Source organism: Rhipicephalus sanguineus, chromosome 3 (assembly GCF_013339695.2).
Source record: "Rhipicephalus sanguineus isolate Rsan-2018 chromosome 3, BIME_Rsan_1.4, whole genome shotgun sequence".
NCBI lineage: Eukaryota > Metazoa > Arthropoda > Arachnida > Ixodida > Ixodidae > Rhipicephalus > Rhipicephalus sanguineus.
Genome location: NC_051178.1, coordinates 84,051,248 through 84,067,550, shown reverse-complemented (window position 1 = coordinate 84,067,550; position 16,303 = coordinate 84,051,248). Strand labels below are relative to the sequence as shown.

The window sequence follows — 16,303 nt, the reverse complement described above, 5'->3', positions numbered from 1 at the left end:
CCTAATATACAAATATTACAGAAGGTATACATGAAATGAAGTGCTACACAGAGAAGTTACAGCAAAAAAGAAAACACTCTGTGTTGAGCACTTGGCCACTGATATGGTTCCAGTGGTGACGAAATGAATGAATCTGGGGCTGGTAGTGCTACTGTATAAGTAAGATGACATTTTCTATTTGTTAGACAGTGTCAGATAATGAATTCGCGTTAGTAAGCGAGGGATCTAGACAGTTACACTCCCTGACAAAACGCGGAAAAAAAGAATGCCTGAAAGTGTCACCGTGGTAACACTGTTCTTTTAGTGTGTGTGAATGTTTGCGCCTAGTTACGCGAGACTGATGGACGGATGTACAGTGATGGGTCAATTTTATAATAGTTGTGAAGTAGCTGGAAAAGAAATTCCAGGCGCGCTTGCTTTGCTCTAATCGCTAGTGTTTGGAGGCCACAGCTTGTTAGAATCAGTGCGTTCGTATTTGTCGCAGATGAATCTCGCAGCCTTTCTCTGTACATTTCGTTTTTTTTTCGTGTTAGTGACTGTGTAAGGAAACCATACTGCGTTAGCGTATTCTAACACCGGTCTAATGTAGGTAGTATAGGCTAAAACCTTGGTAGACTGACAAGCCAGCCGGAGGCATCTGCGAAGATAAAAAGAGCTTGTGCCGAGCAACTGAAGTGAAATTTGAGATATCCCATCGGAGATCTGAAGCAATCGTGACGCCTATATATTTTTGTTCATTCTTTTTTGAAGCCTATACAGCACGTTCCATTCCTTTTTTTTTTAATCTCTCTCTTCTTCTATTGTCGCTTCCTCGTTCTTTTCAATTGCTTCTGTCTCTTAGTATCTTTCTTTCTTTCTATTTTTCTGTTTCTATTTCTATCTATCTCTTTATTTCTCTCTAGTATTTCTTTTTCTATTCACTCGTTCACTCTCCCATCCGCGTTATTGCATCCCACGCCGGAGAAATCGACGCAACAGGAGAGCGCGCTCCGGGCGCACGTGTTCGGGGAGCGAAACAGAAGATGAAGAGGAGGACGAAGGAAGCGCGCGCCGGCATGATGATGATAATGTTTGCGAATGCTATACGGGGGGTAAGCCGCGCATAGGCAGCCCGTCGTTAAAAATGATAATTTGAAATACATAGCGAGATACATCATGGGCGTACACATATCCCCATCATATTATGGAATTTGTTCGAATGCACAAGAAAATGCAGCATTGCGAAAAACATGTTGAGTATCATTAGTTTTTATGTAAACATGTGGAAGCACTAGTCAAGAAAAGCAACATCAGCAAGCTACAACTATACATTATAAACGCAACCATCTGAAAATACTAGATGAGAAAATCGTTCCCGTCACTTAGCAAATGCCTTGCGATTATTCATGGCTAGCTGCTCGCATATCGTGTGGAATGTATTTTTTAAAGTGTACTCGTGAACGAGAGCGTGAACGCTATTACTTTGGCAATAACACGCCACCCAAAAAGACGGAATGGCTGCGAAATCCTTCAACTAACCTTGAGTGCGACGCTCGCCTGATCGTCGTAGCTGACCCAGAGTTTTTCTTTGTGCAGATATGGGACTTTCGATTCGTCGTCGTACTCTCGCTGTGCGCCGTCCTTGAGCAGTGCGCACACCTGAAAACAAATGAGACTACATTGAAAGACACGGTCAGCAAGTGATCAGTTGGTAATGGTAGATAGATTTATACTAGACACACTGGACTCGCATATTCTTTGTTGTTTGTTTCCTGCAGGATATTGCTGTACTTTTGAACAAAGAAATGACATGATGAACGAAGCGCAGTAACAGCGTTCGATGGATCTCAATTCCAGTGAGGAATATTTGGGACGGCTGTGTAAACGCCGAATGTACAACACCATTAGCTGGTGGTCAGGAACTCTAATTATAATGCACGTGCTAACGCAAAAAACAAACAACAACACTGGGTCAGGAAATAAAGAGTTTTGGAGGAGAAGACTTTCCCATGTAAGCATGCGTAATCCTGTACCATATCATTGTGCAATTATGACATATAGCGCAGACGACAATTAGGATATATTCGATTTTTCAGGCTTTAAACTTCACTGGTTTAAGCTTTAAATACTGGTTTTCTGTGATCGAGTGAACTCCAGCACGCTTCTTTTTTTCCTGCAGCTAACCGGCTTTTACCCACGAAAACAGTCAGCATAAATATTCTTACCACGCTTTTTAACTAGGGATGGGGGAATATTAAAAGTTTCGAATATTAATAGAATATGAATAAGACAAAAGACTGTCTTTGAATATAGAATGAATTATGTCGTCGTCTCATCACCTTCATCCTCAGCCTATCTTATATCTAGAGCAGGACGAACACCTCATGTTCTTCAGCCCACCCACTTATTCCCGAGCTCATTCAGTTTTATGGCTGCCAATTTGTCAATTAGTCGCTCCACCTAACGCTGTCCCGTGTTCAGCCGCGTGTTCAGAAGTTGCAAAACGAGAAGTAACAATAGCATTCACCACTCTTTTAAAACAAGTTATTGAAATCGCAATTAAGCTGCAGCGCATTGAAGATACTTGTGGTAATGCACTCATCACGAAATTGTCATCCCCCCCCCCCCCCCCCCCCCCCAAAAAAAAGAAAAAAGAAACAACTGACTGGCATGTTCATTTGGTGAGAACTCTTTGAGTGCTGTAACAGCACGACTGGAAGCAAGAAAGACGCTCTTGCTCGTGCAGTGCGATGCTAGCAGGTTGCAATTTTTTTTATTCCAAGCATCTAAACAATGCTTACGCAACATTCCTTATGGTTATTCTATTGCATCTCTTTAAAGAACGCGAAAGTACAACACATATGTATAAGAGAGCTGCCAAATAAAGCTTGGTGAAAAAGAAACCGCCCCTGTCTCCTGGACGTGCCGGGCGGGCAGGGGCGTAGCCAGAAATTTTTTTCGGGGGGGGGGGGTGGGGGGTTGAAACATACTTTATGCACGTTCGTGCGTGCGTTTGTATGTGTGCGTGTATATGTACGCAAGCAAACCTGAAAAATTTCGGGGGGGGGTTTGAACCTCCCCCAACCCCCCCCCCCCCCCTTGGCTACGCCCCTGCGGGCGGGCTGAAACGGAGCACGAGGGTCATGTGCATGTCATGCGTATTTCTCAGTGATTACAGTAAAAGCCAAATGCTGAAAATGTAGCATAAAAATGCATTGAAAGATAATATGCAGTAACAGCGTAGTACAACGTAACCGAACGGGTATGTATTAATTTTCTTGTACTTTAAACATAAGAATGCATAGCATTCGTAAGACCCCGTCATGGTGGTGTAGTGGTTATAGTGATCGACTGCTCACCCGAAGATCGAGTGATCAAATACCGGACTCGGCGGCAACATTTCGATGGAAGCAATGTGCTAGAGACCCGTGTGCTAAGATTAAGGTGCGCATTAAAGAACTCCAGGTGGTCGAAATTTCTGGCGCCCTCAAATACGGCGTCTCTAATAATTACATCGTGGTACTGAAGCGTAAAACCCCAACAATTATTTCAGCATTCGTAAGTTGTCACTTCTTCGGGAATTCGTCCGAATATATGCCTCTTTCTGATATCGTCGAATATGCGGCCGTGGAGAATATTCGACAAATATCCGACCGTGCACTTTTCGAATTGAACACACCTCGAACAAGGCAACACAAGGACCACCCATTGGCACTGGAGATTTTACGAAGGGATAAAAGCAATGCTCATGCAGAAATACAGAGTAATGTACATATATTACCAAGAAATGAAATTTGGAGCTCTGAAATGGACTATCCTCCATGGCTACTTGCAATCCTCCATGGCTACTTGCAATACCAAGCATTGAATTCTCAGTAGATGGCATTATCAGAAAGAGAGACATGTTCATCCAAGCTGCTCAACAACTAGCGCTTTATCAGATACACATGCGGTATCCAGGGTACATACAGGTTTACAAAGATGGCTCAAGTATCACAACGTCTTCAACATCGGCATTTATCATACCACAGCTCAATATTCAGGAATCATTTAAATTATGTCGTACAACGTCATCTACTACAGCAGAGCTTTTCGCTATTCTGTATGCTATAAAGTTTATAAACTAGGCAGCAGACGCGAGAAAATGGGTACTTTTCAGCGACTCACAGGCCGCATTAAGATCACTCTCGAGTACAAACACGACAGTAATTAGTGATAGCATGACATACGAAACGCTGAAAGAGCTCACCAAAGCAAGCAAGGCAGAACACGAAATCAAATTCCAATGGATACCTGGCCATTGCAACATTCCTGGAAACACAGCTGCCGATGAAGCGGCACGACAAGCACATCGTAAAGATGTTACTATTTCTTTACCAATTTCGAAAAATGAATTGCGTGGTCTTATAAAGGCTACAACTTTCAGGATGAGCAAAACTGCTTGGTTTGACCAAAGTACAAAGAGCTGTGATTTATATCACATCGATCCATTCATTGAATTCAAAATTACGATAGCATTAGATAGAAGTATGGAAACTCTTATTCACCGATTGAGGCTAGGCACCGCATACACAAAACATTTTTTGCACAGAATTGGTAGAACTGAAACTCCCGAATGCGAATGTGGATTTATAGATGAAGACGTATGTCACCTTCTCATAGACTGTCCACATCATGACACGCCACGACGCCGTCTTAAATCGGAACTGTTGGCATTAGACCGCAGACCGTTTAGCTTGAGGAAACTTCTGGGCCCGTGGCCAACTAGAGTTTTACAGACGCAAGCTTTAAAAGCGTTAACACGTTTCTTACAAGACAGCGGCATTGTTGACAAGTACTAAGAAATACCGAACTTTCATTTGTATAACACATGTCATACTTATTATGCGCAGTCTCATATGACACCCATCATATGTGTGTGCTGAAGTGAATGACGTATCGACTGTTATGTACACACGAGCAAATACATCTTCTTAAAGACCAGACATGTGCTCTGCTGTTTTTGTGCTGGTCGGACCAAATATTAACGACGGACATTATCAGAGACTTCATTCGCTGTCTTTGGAACATTTCTTTATCATTTTGTTGTGATATGTGCCTATAAGTGTGTTTTTGCATATGTGTGCCCGAGTGTTCTATTTTACATGAACTGCCTTGTATGTTTTACTTTAAGATATGTGTTCAAGTTTCACTCAAGGGCTAAGGAGTAGCCGGCGCCATAATTGTGCGCCAACATCTCCTTATATATCATATCAATAAATAAAAAAAAAATAAGGAAGATATTTGATTCGTATGCGAAATTTCGAATAATCGCATGTCCCCTGTTTTAACTCTTCCTGGAAATATTCGAGGTCTAAGCCAACGAATGTTAACATTGCCACTAGCTTCGCTCTTGTCAAGGACTGCACCAGGTTGTTGCTAGAGGGAGGCGGTTGACCACTTGTGAACTTGACTCGGCAACACACCCGTTATCGCGAGCCACAAATTGATCACTACAACTAGTTCCTTCCACTCTGATGTCCACTCTCATTGTAGTTGCTCCCCATGCCTTCCACTCAACTGCATAGCATTCTGGCGCCGAACCATATAACTGTTCATAGCTTAACTTGGCTACACAAAAATTAAAACGCTTCTCATTCACCTTCTCAGTCATTTCGTTTCCAAGAGTGTACAGCAGGTAGATCGCAATGCAGTGGAACGCCATTGTATAGTCGACGCTAGCATATGATCAACTTATACGACGAGATGAGAAAATTGACATTTCTCGATGGAGGCTGAATGCACAATGCCACGCTAGCTGTAGATTTCTGACAGGGGCGTAGGCAAGGGGGGTTCAACCCCCCCCCCCGAAAATTTTCAATTTTCCTTGCGTATGTACACACACAAACAACGCACGAACAAACATAAGGTATGGTTGAACCCCCCCCCCCCCCCGCTCTCCCCCGAAAACATTTCTGGCTATGCCCCTGATTGCTGAGGTGCTTGTTTTTTTTGTTTTTTTTTGGGGGGGGGGGAGTACCAATCGCCTGATGGAATGGAGCAAACTTACCCCTGGAAAAGTGACATAACCGCCTCCATGTTTGCCACGTCCGGTGGCCGAACACCCAACCGCCCACTTTAAAGGATTCTCGAGCATCCAGGAGAGGCCGTACGTTGGAATTCCGACCATAATTTTCGATTTTGGCATACCAAGTACTGCCCACATGTCGGCACCGTGAGCCTGTAAGGAAGTCAAACCAACAATTCAGCTGAGAGTTTATAATTGACAAGAGCTACCCACACTTATACAAAGTACTTCTTTGGTGAAGCACGCAAAACTTGCGCAAGAAAATGCTGCACAAACACCAAGTGCAGGAAACGTACCGTTTCCTTGCCTGAAGGTTTGCGGACAAGCAAACCCTTCCCGCCGGCCTGCCTGTGATCCAGGCTACGCTGACACAACTCGCGGATTTTTTTGTCAGTTAACATAAATAATTAAATCACCGGATTGTGACAGGAAGATAGAGGCTTGTACTTATGAGTAACCTCTGAACATGCAATGCCGTCTGGAGACAACTTTTCGATAAGAAGACATATCTTTCTGCCTGAAAAAGACAAGTCGCGTCTTCCAGAGTAGTGTTGTCGTCACCATCAGGGCAGCATATACCTTCATAGCAGTTTTCAGAGCTCCACGAGTCTGCTACTCCTCAATTAAGAGGTCACCCTAAATTAGTTTACAGCTCGTAAGATATCAATCAGCGCCACACCAAATCAAAACAGGACAACATTGCCGTGGTTGAATGCGGTTAAACCAAGTTTCTCGACTGACAGTTCAGTTTTGCTCACTTTGAGAAAAGACGAGACCATTGTTTTGCAGAGCTTCAACTGTATTGCATGCATAGTTTAGGCAAGTACGACGAGAAGTCCACACGCTTCAACTAGACTCCACGTCAAGAAAGACAACGTGGTGCACTACAAGACAACACACAGACGCTGCTTAGCACCATCTGCGCTGTATAGGCGCAACCCCGCAGTGAACTTGGATGCTGCCGACGCCTATGGCGGTGGTTGAAAGACTCATCTTGAGCCGCTTTTCGTTTTCGCAAACGGGCCGCCAGTACTGTTTCACTGAAGCTTTTTCGTCGGCCTTGACCTTGGCTGAGCTTGAAGGTCAGATTCAGGCAACGAGGCGTTTTCTGGGTGTGAACCGGGAGGACAGAGCCATCGCTATAAGTCAAGGAGCTCTTCTTCTATCCGGAAAGCTTGGCGTGTGCGGGCCTGACCTACTATTTCTCTTTCTTTGTTTGTGTGTTTGTTTCTGTCTTTGTTTGTTTCTTTCTTTCCTTACTTTTTTTTATTTTTCTTCCTATCGCATTGCGCAGCGCTCCCCCCTGTTTCCTCCTTCCGTGCCTGGAGTTGGACTTTCACCCACGCGCAACAATGCTCTTACTACAGGCAACAAAGATGGTCATGCGTGAAACAATGAAATGCAACAATGAAAAAAACAACAATCAAACGGGGCAACGTGAAATGACAGGTGACCTCAACAAAATATCAGATTGCCATATCAGAAACCGCCGTTTGTCGACAAGTCCACGATAGAGGGAACACCGCTTATCGGAATACGGCGCAAACAAATACGCGCGAACGCCGCACCTTCCAGGGCCGCATTTGTGGACACATGCATTTCTGTACGCTCGCAGGCGCCGGGTTTTTCGGGAACTATGCCGCCGCCTGTGCCGCCGAAATCGGTGACTCATAAAAGCTTCGCTTAAAACATTATGCTTTATATTGTAGGGGAGAAGTGTGTGTTGTGGAAGTGGTTACAGCGTGCCGGAGGAGACGCTCAAGAGACCCAGCTCGATATGCGCGTCCAGGTTACGGATTATTTACCAATATGACTAAAGTTTCTAGAATTGTGTCCTTGAATGTTAAATGGTGTCGCCGCTGATTGAAGCCGACAGAAGCAACTATTCAGGCAAACGCCTTAGATGCCTCATTAAACGTGAAAAGTGACCGTAGGCGTCGTCGTCGGCGGCGTTAACACGAGTGATGCAAGCAATCATCATGTGGCGACGTCACCTTATGATCTCACTATAACATCACAGGTCTCCTAAATTTGTGACGTCATCATAATGGCACCATGACATCACAGAACGCGAGGTCACACATGATGATGTCAACACATGACGTCGTCGTTTGGTCAAATGTGGGCCGGTCCCTAAGGCACTGCAAAACCACGTTGCGTGCAGAAAGCTTTCAGGGGGTGGGGGGGGGGGAGAATCAATACAATCGACTGAGAATTTAAAGCACATTATGGCGTTCGCCTTCGATTCATCTTAGGCAAATGCATAAGTGACCGTGTGACTTTTTATAGCCCGTGCAGCAAATTGTGCTTTTTGATCTACAAAACAGAGTGTAATTTTCTTTATATCGTCCAGACGTTTTCGCCACATCTCGAGTTACAGCAGTATGCATGAGCACGTGTAAGCAAGGCCCTACTAAGAAGCTACCTTGTCCTTTACAATGGCGTTGGAAAGTATATTCGATTTGACTTGGGGTTTATTTATCCTGCTGCGACTTTCGTATTTAGTTTCGCCAGCATAGCGACCTGATATCCTATGCATTAGGTCATGGACTACCAAATGACCAGAGTTACAATGATGGCTATTGGATGGAGACAGGCAGAAGAACACTAGTGTTGTTATTCCGGTTATTATTCAAATGTGGAAACAGGAAACGTGTGTAGCTATTTTTCGAAAAAGATGACGTCCCTTAGATATATTCACTCTGTTGCAAAAATTATGTGGTCTTATGTACACTTAAGTACAATCAATCTCATGCAGATGCATACCTTACTGGACAAAATATACCGAAGCCCAGCTTTCCGCTGCTTTAAATATGTCCCATCTTCCATTTCCCTCCTTTTACAGCCTGTCTCTCTATTGTGATTGATGAAAATGTCGTATAAGGAGACACATTGTTATAATGTGTGACGCTATGCATATTATGTGTTGAGAAAGGCCGGTCTCGTCAACGTCAACCAAATAAGCGGTGTTTTAAAAAAAAAACGCATCAACATTATAATTATATATATACTTGCCAGGTTGAGCGAATTGAAGTAGGGAAGTTCTCCAGGTCCTGGAAACAGTGGGCTGTTATGGCCAACACACGGAGTGTACCAGTCATAAGTGTGCAGGTCATACGTCATTAGGTTGACGAAATCTGCGGACCTGTGGAGAGCATTAGGCGTAATTTGTTGGCATGCTACTTGGCATACGCTTGACATCTGACATAATAATAATAATAATAATAATAATAATAATAATAATAATAATAATAATAATAATAATAATAATAATAATAGTAATAATAATAATAATAATAATAATAATAATAATAATAATAATAATAATAATAATAATAATGGTTTATTTAACGTGCCCAGGAAAAACCGTAAGGTATTTCTGCAGGCGCACGCAAAAATAAGACAATAAAATAAACAACACAATACAGACAGTCTTCAGAAATAACAAGAGCAAAAACACGTAGACAAAGAGAAATGAACACAAAAGGGGAGGAGTAAAATAAGACAACACGAGAAATATTGAAGGGGAATGAAAAATTAGACTGCATATATACAACTATGCGGATAGAGGGAGAAGGTAAGGCTTAGTACATTGCGCCATGCTATGTCAATACAGTGCAAAGTTCGGATAAAAACAATGACTGTGTGGACTATGAAAAAACTCAAGACCAAGAAAATTAACATTATAGAGACTTTGTATTCTGTGAACGGTAGAGTGTGGGAAGATGCAGGCGGGTACATGAAACGGTCTATTCTCTCTGGTTAACTTACGCGGAATTCGAAAATTAACACAATTGAGAAGTACAGGGCAGGATATGATACCGTGAACTAGCTTGTAAAGAAATAACAGCTCAGAACTATTTCGTCGGCATTGAAGTGATGGCAGTGATAATAATCCAGCAGTATTTGAACGAGATCCAGTTTCATTTCTAGTAAAGCGATGGTTATATATGCTGAGGAATTTTTTTCTTGACTTGTTCAGTATGTTGCTACTAGATTGAGCAATACCATTCCATATCACGGACGCATACTCAAGTTGTGGAAGACATATGGCGGCGTACAATTTGTAGAAGGCTATAGGAGAACTGAATTCTCGAGATATTCTACAAACATATCCGAGAGAACGAAGGCCCCGCATAGCAGAGCCCTTAACGTGTGCAGAAAATATTAAGGTGCTATCAACAACACCACCAAGATCACTGATTTCATAAACCTTGCAAAACGACACAGAATTACAGAGTACTGCAGTGACACGCTAGCTGCCCGCGAGTGATACACATGAATTTTACCTTTGAGGCACTCAGAGAAAGATTATTGCCGTTGCACCATTCCGAAAAAAGAACAAAAATCTGACTACAGTGTGCGACAGTCGTTAGCTGAATGAATTTCCTTAAATATCTTGATGTCATCGGCGTACAAGAACAACAAAGAATTACGAAGCACAAAAGAAACATCATTGACGTAAATTAAAAATAGGCGTGGGCCTAATACCGACCCTTGAGTGACACCACTAGTCACTTTATACAAAGAAGGCGTTTGGCCATTTACGGCAACGTAACAAGATCTATTGAGCAGATTGCTGCGCAGATTCACAACCAACAAGTCAACGTCAAAGTATCACAAGTTTAAACATAATCAGTGAGTGGCTGACTACGTCAAAAGCCTTGCTCAGGTCGCAGCAGATTACGTCAACCCGTCCTCTCTGAGAAATAGGTGTGGAGGTCTGCGTCATGAAACTAGCAAGATTTGTGCTAGTTGAGCAGCCAGCGAGAAAACCGTGTTGATTATGAGTCAATGAGCCTTTCACACTAAAAGACAATATATATTGTGAAGAGCCAGCTCGAAGATTTTTGGTGTGGCGCATAATAGAGAAATCGGCTAAGAATTAGAAACATCTGTTTTAGAGCCCGACTTAAAGGGACACTAAAGGCAAATAACAATTTTCGTCAGAGTGGAAGATCAATGTTTGAGAACGTCTAAAACGTCAATATTATCAACAGCAGCAGTCTAGCAATCGAGAAATTAAGGTAAATGTACGGGATCATATGCGCCATGAGCGGGACATTTTGTAATGGTGCCAATGACGTCGAGAATCCCGATTAGAATTAACCACTAGCAATCAAACCAGCTGCCATAAAAAAATAACCTTCCGTGCATTACAACAGGCAATAAAAGGCTGTTTGTCCATTTCTGTCTGAATAGTGGAAAAAACGAACCGCTTGGCGTTACCATGAGGAATGGCGCGAGTGGTTCTATTGTTCCGTTTTCGCCGCCGAATTGGGCTTCACTCACGCGGTTGCGTCTGAGTGGTAGTTTTGGTGTCGCGTACTGCTACGTGTGCCTTGCACGCTCACTAAAGTCGCTGTGACGGAAAGTTCAACAAAATGCTGCGTGCATGGGATGTTGCCGGATGCGCGAATGGTGTACGGCGCTTCAGCTACAGCAAAGAAACCGACGTGACTTTCCGCTGGAGGACGCAAAACAAACCCCTACACTCGAAGTGGTTGAGTGTCGTGGCTCTGCGCCAGTGTGCAAAACAGCCAAAAAATCTGCGTCTGTGCTCGCTGACTTTCGTGCGGAGCATTACGAGATCAACCATAACTTGGGCAAAGCTTGCAATGTGCCCTTTCAAGCAGTGCTCTGCCGCCACTAGTGTCGGCGACCGCGCAGTATAGGCAGGCAACGTTGGGCACGGCAACTGCTGCGTCAGAAAGCCTGTTCAGGCGGGTGACTTACAGTGCGCTAACGCCATGCGGACCAATAAAACGGGATTTTATTGCAAAATAAACAATTTCATGGCACGAAAGTGGCACGACAAGGTTTCTGGACCACTATTTCAACAATCAACGCCGGCCGAATATTTGCCTTTAGTGTCCCTTTAAATACTGGGAAAACACGAGCAGTTTTCCACATGCTAATAAATCTGGAAGTGTCCAGGCAGTTATCAAATATCGTAGTCAGTACTGCGACAAATATACTACCATAGGCTTTTAGTACAGCGGAGGGGATGCCATCTGGGATGCATGATATTGATAGTTTTAGGCGCTTAATGCATTCGCAGATAAAATTCTCATCCAGCGACAAAGCACTGGATGAGCGAACTGCCTTGGGCTGTTGTCCGACATCAGTGCTAGAGTCTGAGGCCCTATAAACGGATGAGAAATGCGTGGCAAAACACTCAGCGACGTCATGCACTTCTAATAATAATAATAATAATAATAATAATAATAATAATAATAATAATAATAATAATAATAATAATGAAAACCGGGCCTTCTTGCACCAAAACCGCGATTTGATTATAAGGCATGCCGTAATGGAGGGCTCCGGAAATTTTTGCCTCCTGGGCTTCGTTCGTGTGCATTTAAATCAAAGAACACGGCCCTGTATCATTTCACATATATGATGAACCACACAGCGCGAGTAAACAACGGGGACACAGGAAGGGAACACACACAGCGCTGACTTACAACAAAATTTATTGAAGCAACATTTCACATATATACAGGGGATCAGCCAACCACTGCGCATGTCATAGCAGATAACTTTCTAATCAACTTGGAAAAGCCGAACGGAGAAATTGCAATTCTTTATCTGATAAAAATATGGACGGCGAACTAACACATTTGTCACCCAACCTTTGAATTATCTCTGCTTCAATTATTTCTCGGACATATTGTTACGCGTACGAACGGGGTTTATTGAGATGCGACGCAGCGGTAGCCTCAGCGGCCTTGAGTTCGCACCGAGGTTGTCGGTTGGTTGGTTGATCCTAGAGGAATGGCACAACCCACCACGGGGGATCGGCCACGAATCGTGCGGCAGTAGGATGTGTGAGTGAAAAAAAAGGGGGGGGGGAAGAAAGAAAGAAAAAAAAAGGATAATTCTAAAGAGATAATTTTAGGTAAGCGAAAATGTTATTTGTGTTCGCGGTTTCCCAATTGAATGCTAAAGAGATAGAAAAAAAAATGGAAGAGAAAGAGTTAGTTAAATAAAAGCATTAAATAAATTATGAACGATAAATGAAATAAATAAATCACCGGTGTGTACTAGAAATATTAGCATGGTAGTCTTTTGATTCGTTTATATAGTTAATTACTGCCTCACATATGTCCCTGTTGCAGTGACTCAGTGCCGACGCCCCCAGGGAGAGTAATGTCGTTACGGAAAGCTCAAGCCCAAGTTTTCGGAAACGAGGTTCAAGAAATCTTTGCCTTAGATGTTGATATCTGCGACATTCTGTGAAAAAATGCTCTATGGTTTCTGCTTGCGAACAATAACAACATTGAGGGGAAGGAACAAAACCAGGCCTGTGTAAGTAAAAATTTAAAGAGGGAATTCTGCATCGCAATCTAGTTAACGTAACTTCTAATTGTCTTGTGCCACACCATGAACTATGCCATGGAAACCTAAGGTGCTGAAAGTCTGCCCCGTTTAGAACAGAAGATCGTGTGTGTTCCTCTCGAATACAAAAATATCGAAATCGTGCGATAGTATTTTGGGAGGAGGGTCTTAGAACCTTCAGGACCGGGCCCTGAATTGATGCCGCCGCTAATGTGTCCGCTGCTTCATTTAGAGTTATTCCAGTATGACCTGGTACCCAAACCAAACGGACAATACGTACATGATTGGGCATATATGTATATAATTCTGACAGGCAGCTCGATGACTTTGGTACTGTCAAAGCAGTGCAAACTGACAAAGAGTCGGTCAATATAACCACTGAAGAAATAGATGCTGGGAGTTTGCGTAATGCCAGAATAATTGCCATTAATTCTGCCTGGAATATTGGCGTAAAATCGGGCAGTCGAAGAGAAAAGGACCAGTTTAAAGCTGTTGAATAAATGCCCACTCCTGCCTTCTCATCTGCAACGGAGGCATCTGTGGCTATGACTGAACTTATCCGTAGACTCTTAAGGTGGTCGCTCAACAAGCCGTTAAATATCTAATAGGCAATAGTTTAGCATTTTTTGGAAATATATCATCAAATTCTATTATTGTTTATGATTGAGTACACTTGGGAAACTTATTTCGCGCATTGTTACTTGTAACGGCTCCAACAGCTGCTGTACGAAATTATTTGAGGGCGATGTAACCGAGACCACTCACAATAAAAAAATCTGGACGGTTCGCGAAGAAATATATATTGCGAGCGTCTCTGTGGGGAGGCATAGATGTTTAGAAATGTCTGGACTGTTAGAATACGAAACCTAGTTTGCAGAGACGGCAGGTATGTTTCATGGTAAAGGATATTATTAGCTACAAACTTAGGAAGGCCTAAACATATCCGTAATGCCTCACGTTCTATAGTTAGGAGAGGGCGTAATTTATAAGCGGGTCCCCCACAGAATAACACACATCCAAACTCTAATATTGGTCGGACGTACATGCTATATATCATTAACAATGTTTTTCTACGCATTCCAAAACGAACGCCGCTGATTCGCCTTAACAAACCAAGTGGACGTAATCCTTTGGATGCAATATATTCAATATGTGGGCTCCAATTAAGATTGGTAGTGTATACTATGCCTAAATATTTTAATGACTCTACCTGTGGAATAAAATCCTGCCCATACATCAGTGCGATTCGCACAGGAGATGTCAACGGGAACGCGAGAAGAGCACTCTTGTTAACATTAAGGGACATGTGCAGGTCACTAAGCCATACTTTAATCTCATTCATATATGATTGTAGAATATTATATAGCAAGTGTATATCATTAGAAGCTGAAAAGAATGCAATGTCGTCCGCGTATACATACACTTGCACGTCATTGTGAGAAGGAATAGAGCTTAGTAATATATTAAATAACATAGGCGAGAGAACCGATCCTTGAGGAACTCCCCTTGTTTGTTTGTAGTGTTTAGAAGATAAGCCGTTCTGCGAGCAATAAAATGTGCGTCCGCTTAAAAAATTTTGTATCCATGCAATTATATACTCAGGAACGTTAACATTTCGGAGTTTATTAATCAAGATGGCGTGCTCTACACTGTCATACGCCTTAGCAATATCTAAGGGTACCAGTGCGGCGTACTGCTTTTTGTGCCGAGCAAGCTTAATTCTGCTTTCTAGATCAACATGTGCACACCATATAGAGCACCCAGGTCTGAATCCAATTTGGGAATCACTCAATATGTGATTTTCTTCTACCCATTCTTCAATATGCCTATATAAAACCCGCTCTATTAGTTTTACAAGGTTTGAAGTGAGCGAAATAGGTCTATATTGTCGATTGCATAGCCAGCGCCCTGTTTTTTAAGTAGTGGAATTACTTTGGCGACTTTCCACTCGGGATGAATCCATGCGTTTTCTATAGAAAAATTTATCAATTTAAGAATATCGCTGGGAGACAAATCAAACAAAATTTTATCATGCCTGTAGTTAGGTTGTCAGGACCTGGAGATGAAGCTGGCAGTGACTTTACTATTTCTGATATCTCTTCTAATGTGGTGCCTTATATTCATTAGCTTTTCCTGTAACTGACAAATGATAGGGTAACAACGATGCAAAGTGATCTTCCAATCCCTTCCCAATTGCCTCCAATGACTGCAACAATTCTGCGGGTGATAAACAAACCGATTCTATATTTATTGGTGGCGGAACAATCTTTCTGCATCGCAGAAACCAAAGAGTGATTTCTTATTTTTGGTCTCTGACATATAGCTGTAATGTTTGGAGTTTCTCTTCTTTTGCTTTGTCAACCGTTTGTCTAAACGTGGCAGCGGTATATTTATAGTCTTTCCAATTACGTGGGCACTGGTTGTAGAGTAACTTCTTCCAAGCTGCTTTTCGTCGCCTATAGTCGCGATCACAGTCTGTGTTCCACCATGGTGAATGCGTTCTATTTTAGTTGATTGCATTCTGAATTCGGCTTTTTTCCTACTGTCACCTAATAGCTGACATAAATGAATTGTCTTTACCTGATCACTTAATCCTGTCTGTTTATTTAAGCCTGATCGTAGTGAATCTTTAAATTTGCTGTAATTAACATAATTTCGAACATGTTTGGTTAACGAAGTAAGTGGGCACACTATTTCAAATATATTGGTAGGTGATCACTGTTTGTGGCCGATGTGATGGTAGACCAGGACGAAATAATGCAACTCGAGCTTGAAAAGGTCAAGTCTATCACAGAACTTGATAGGCCAGATACATAAGTTGGAGTTCTGTAATTCGCGCAATGAACGTCATTCAGGCTGGTCCATTCTAACAACCGTTTACCACACGCATCGGTCGGTACCCCCGAAATGTTG

At 42.6% G+C, this 16,303-nt stretch overlaps 1 protein-coding gene across 1 annotated transcript in view; it reads right to left on the bottom strand.

Annotated features, from left to right (window-relative positions):
* Nucleotides 1-580: 580 nt before the first annotated feature.
* LOC119385620 (acidic mammalian chitinase) overlaps nt 581-16,303 on the bottom strand; it is an 82,028-nt gene continuing 66,305 nt past the window's right edge. Inside the window, exons 7-9 of the mRNA XM_049414043.1 lie at nt 6,029-6,199; nt 1,519-1,638; nt 581-637 (exon numbers count right to left, since the gene is read on the bottom strand). Coding sequence (XP_049270000.1) covers nt 581-637; nt 1,519-1,638; nt 6,029-6,199 — 348 coding nt within the window. The remainder of the gene's footprint in view (nt 638-1,518; nt 1,639-6,028; nt 6,200-16,303) is intronic.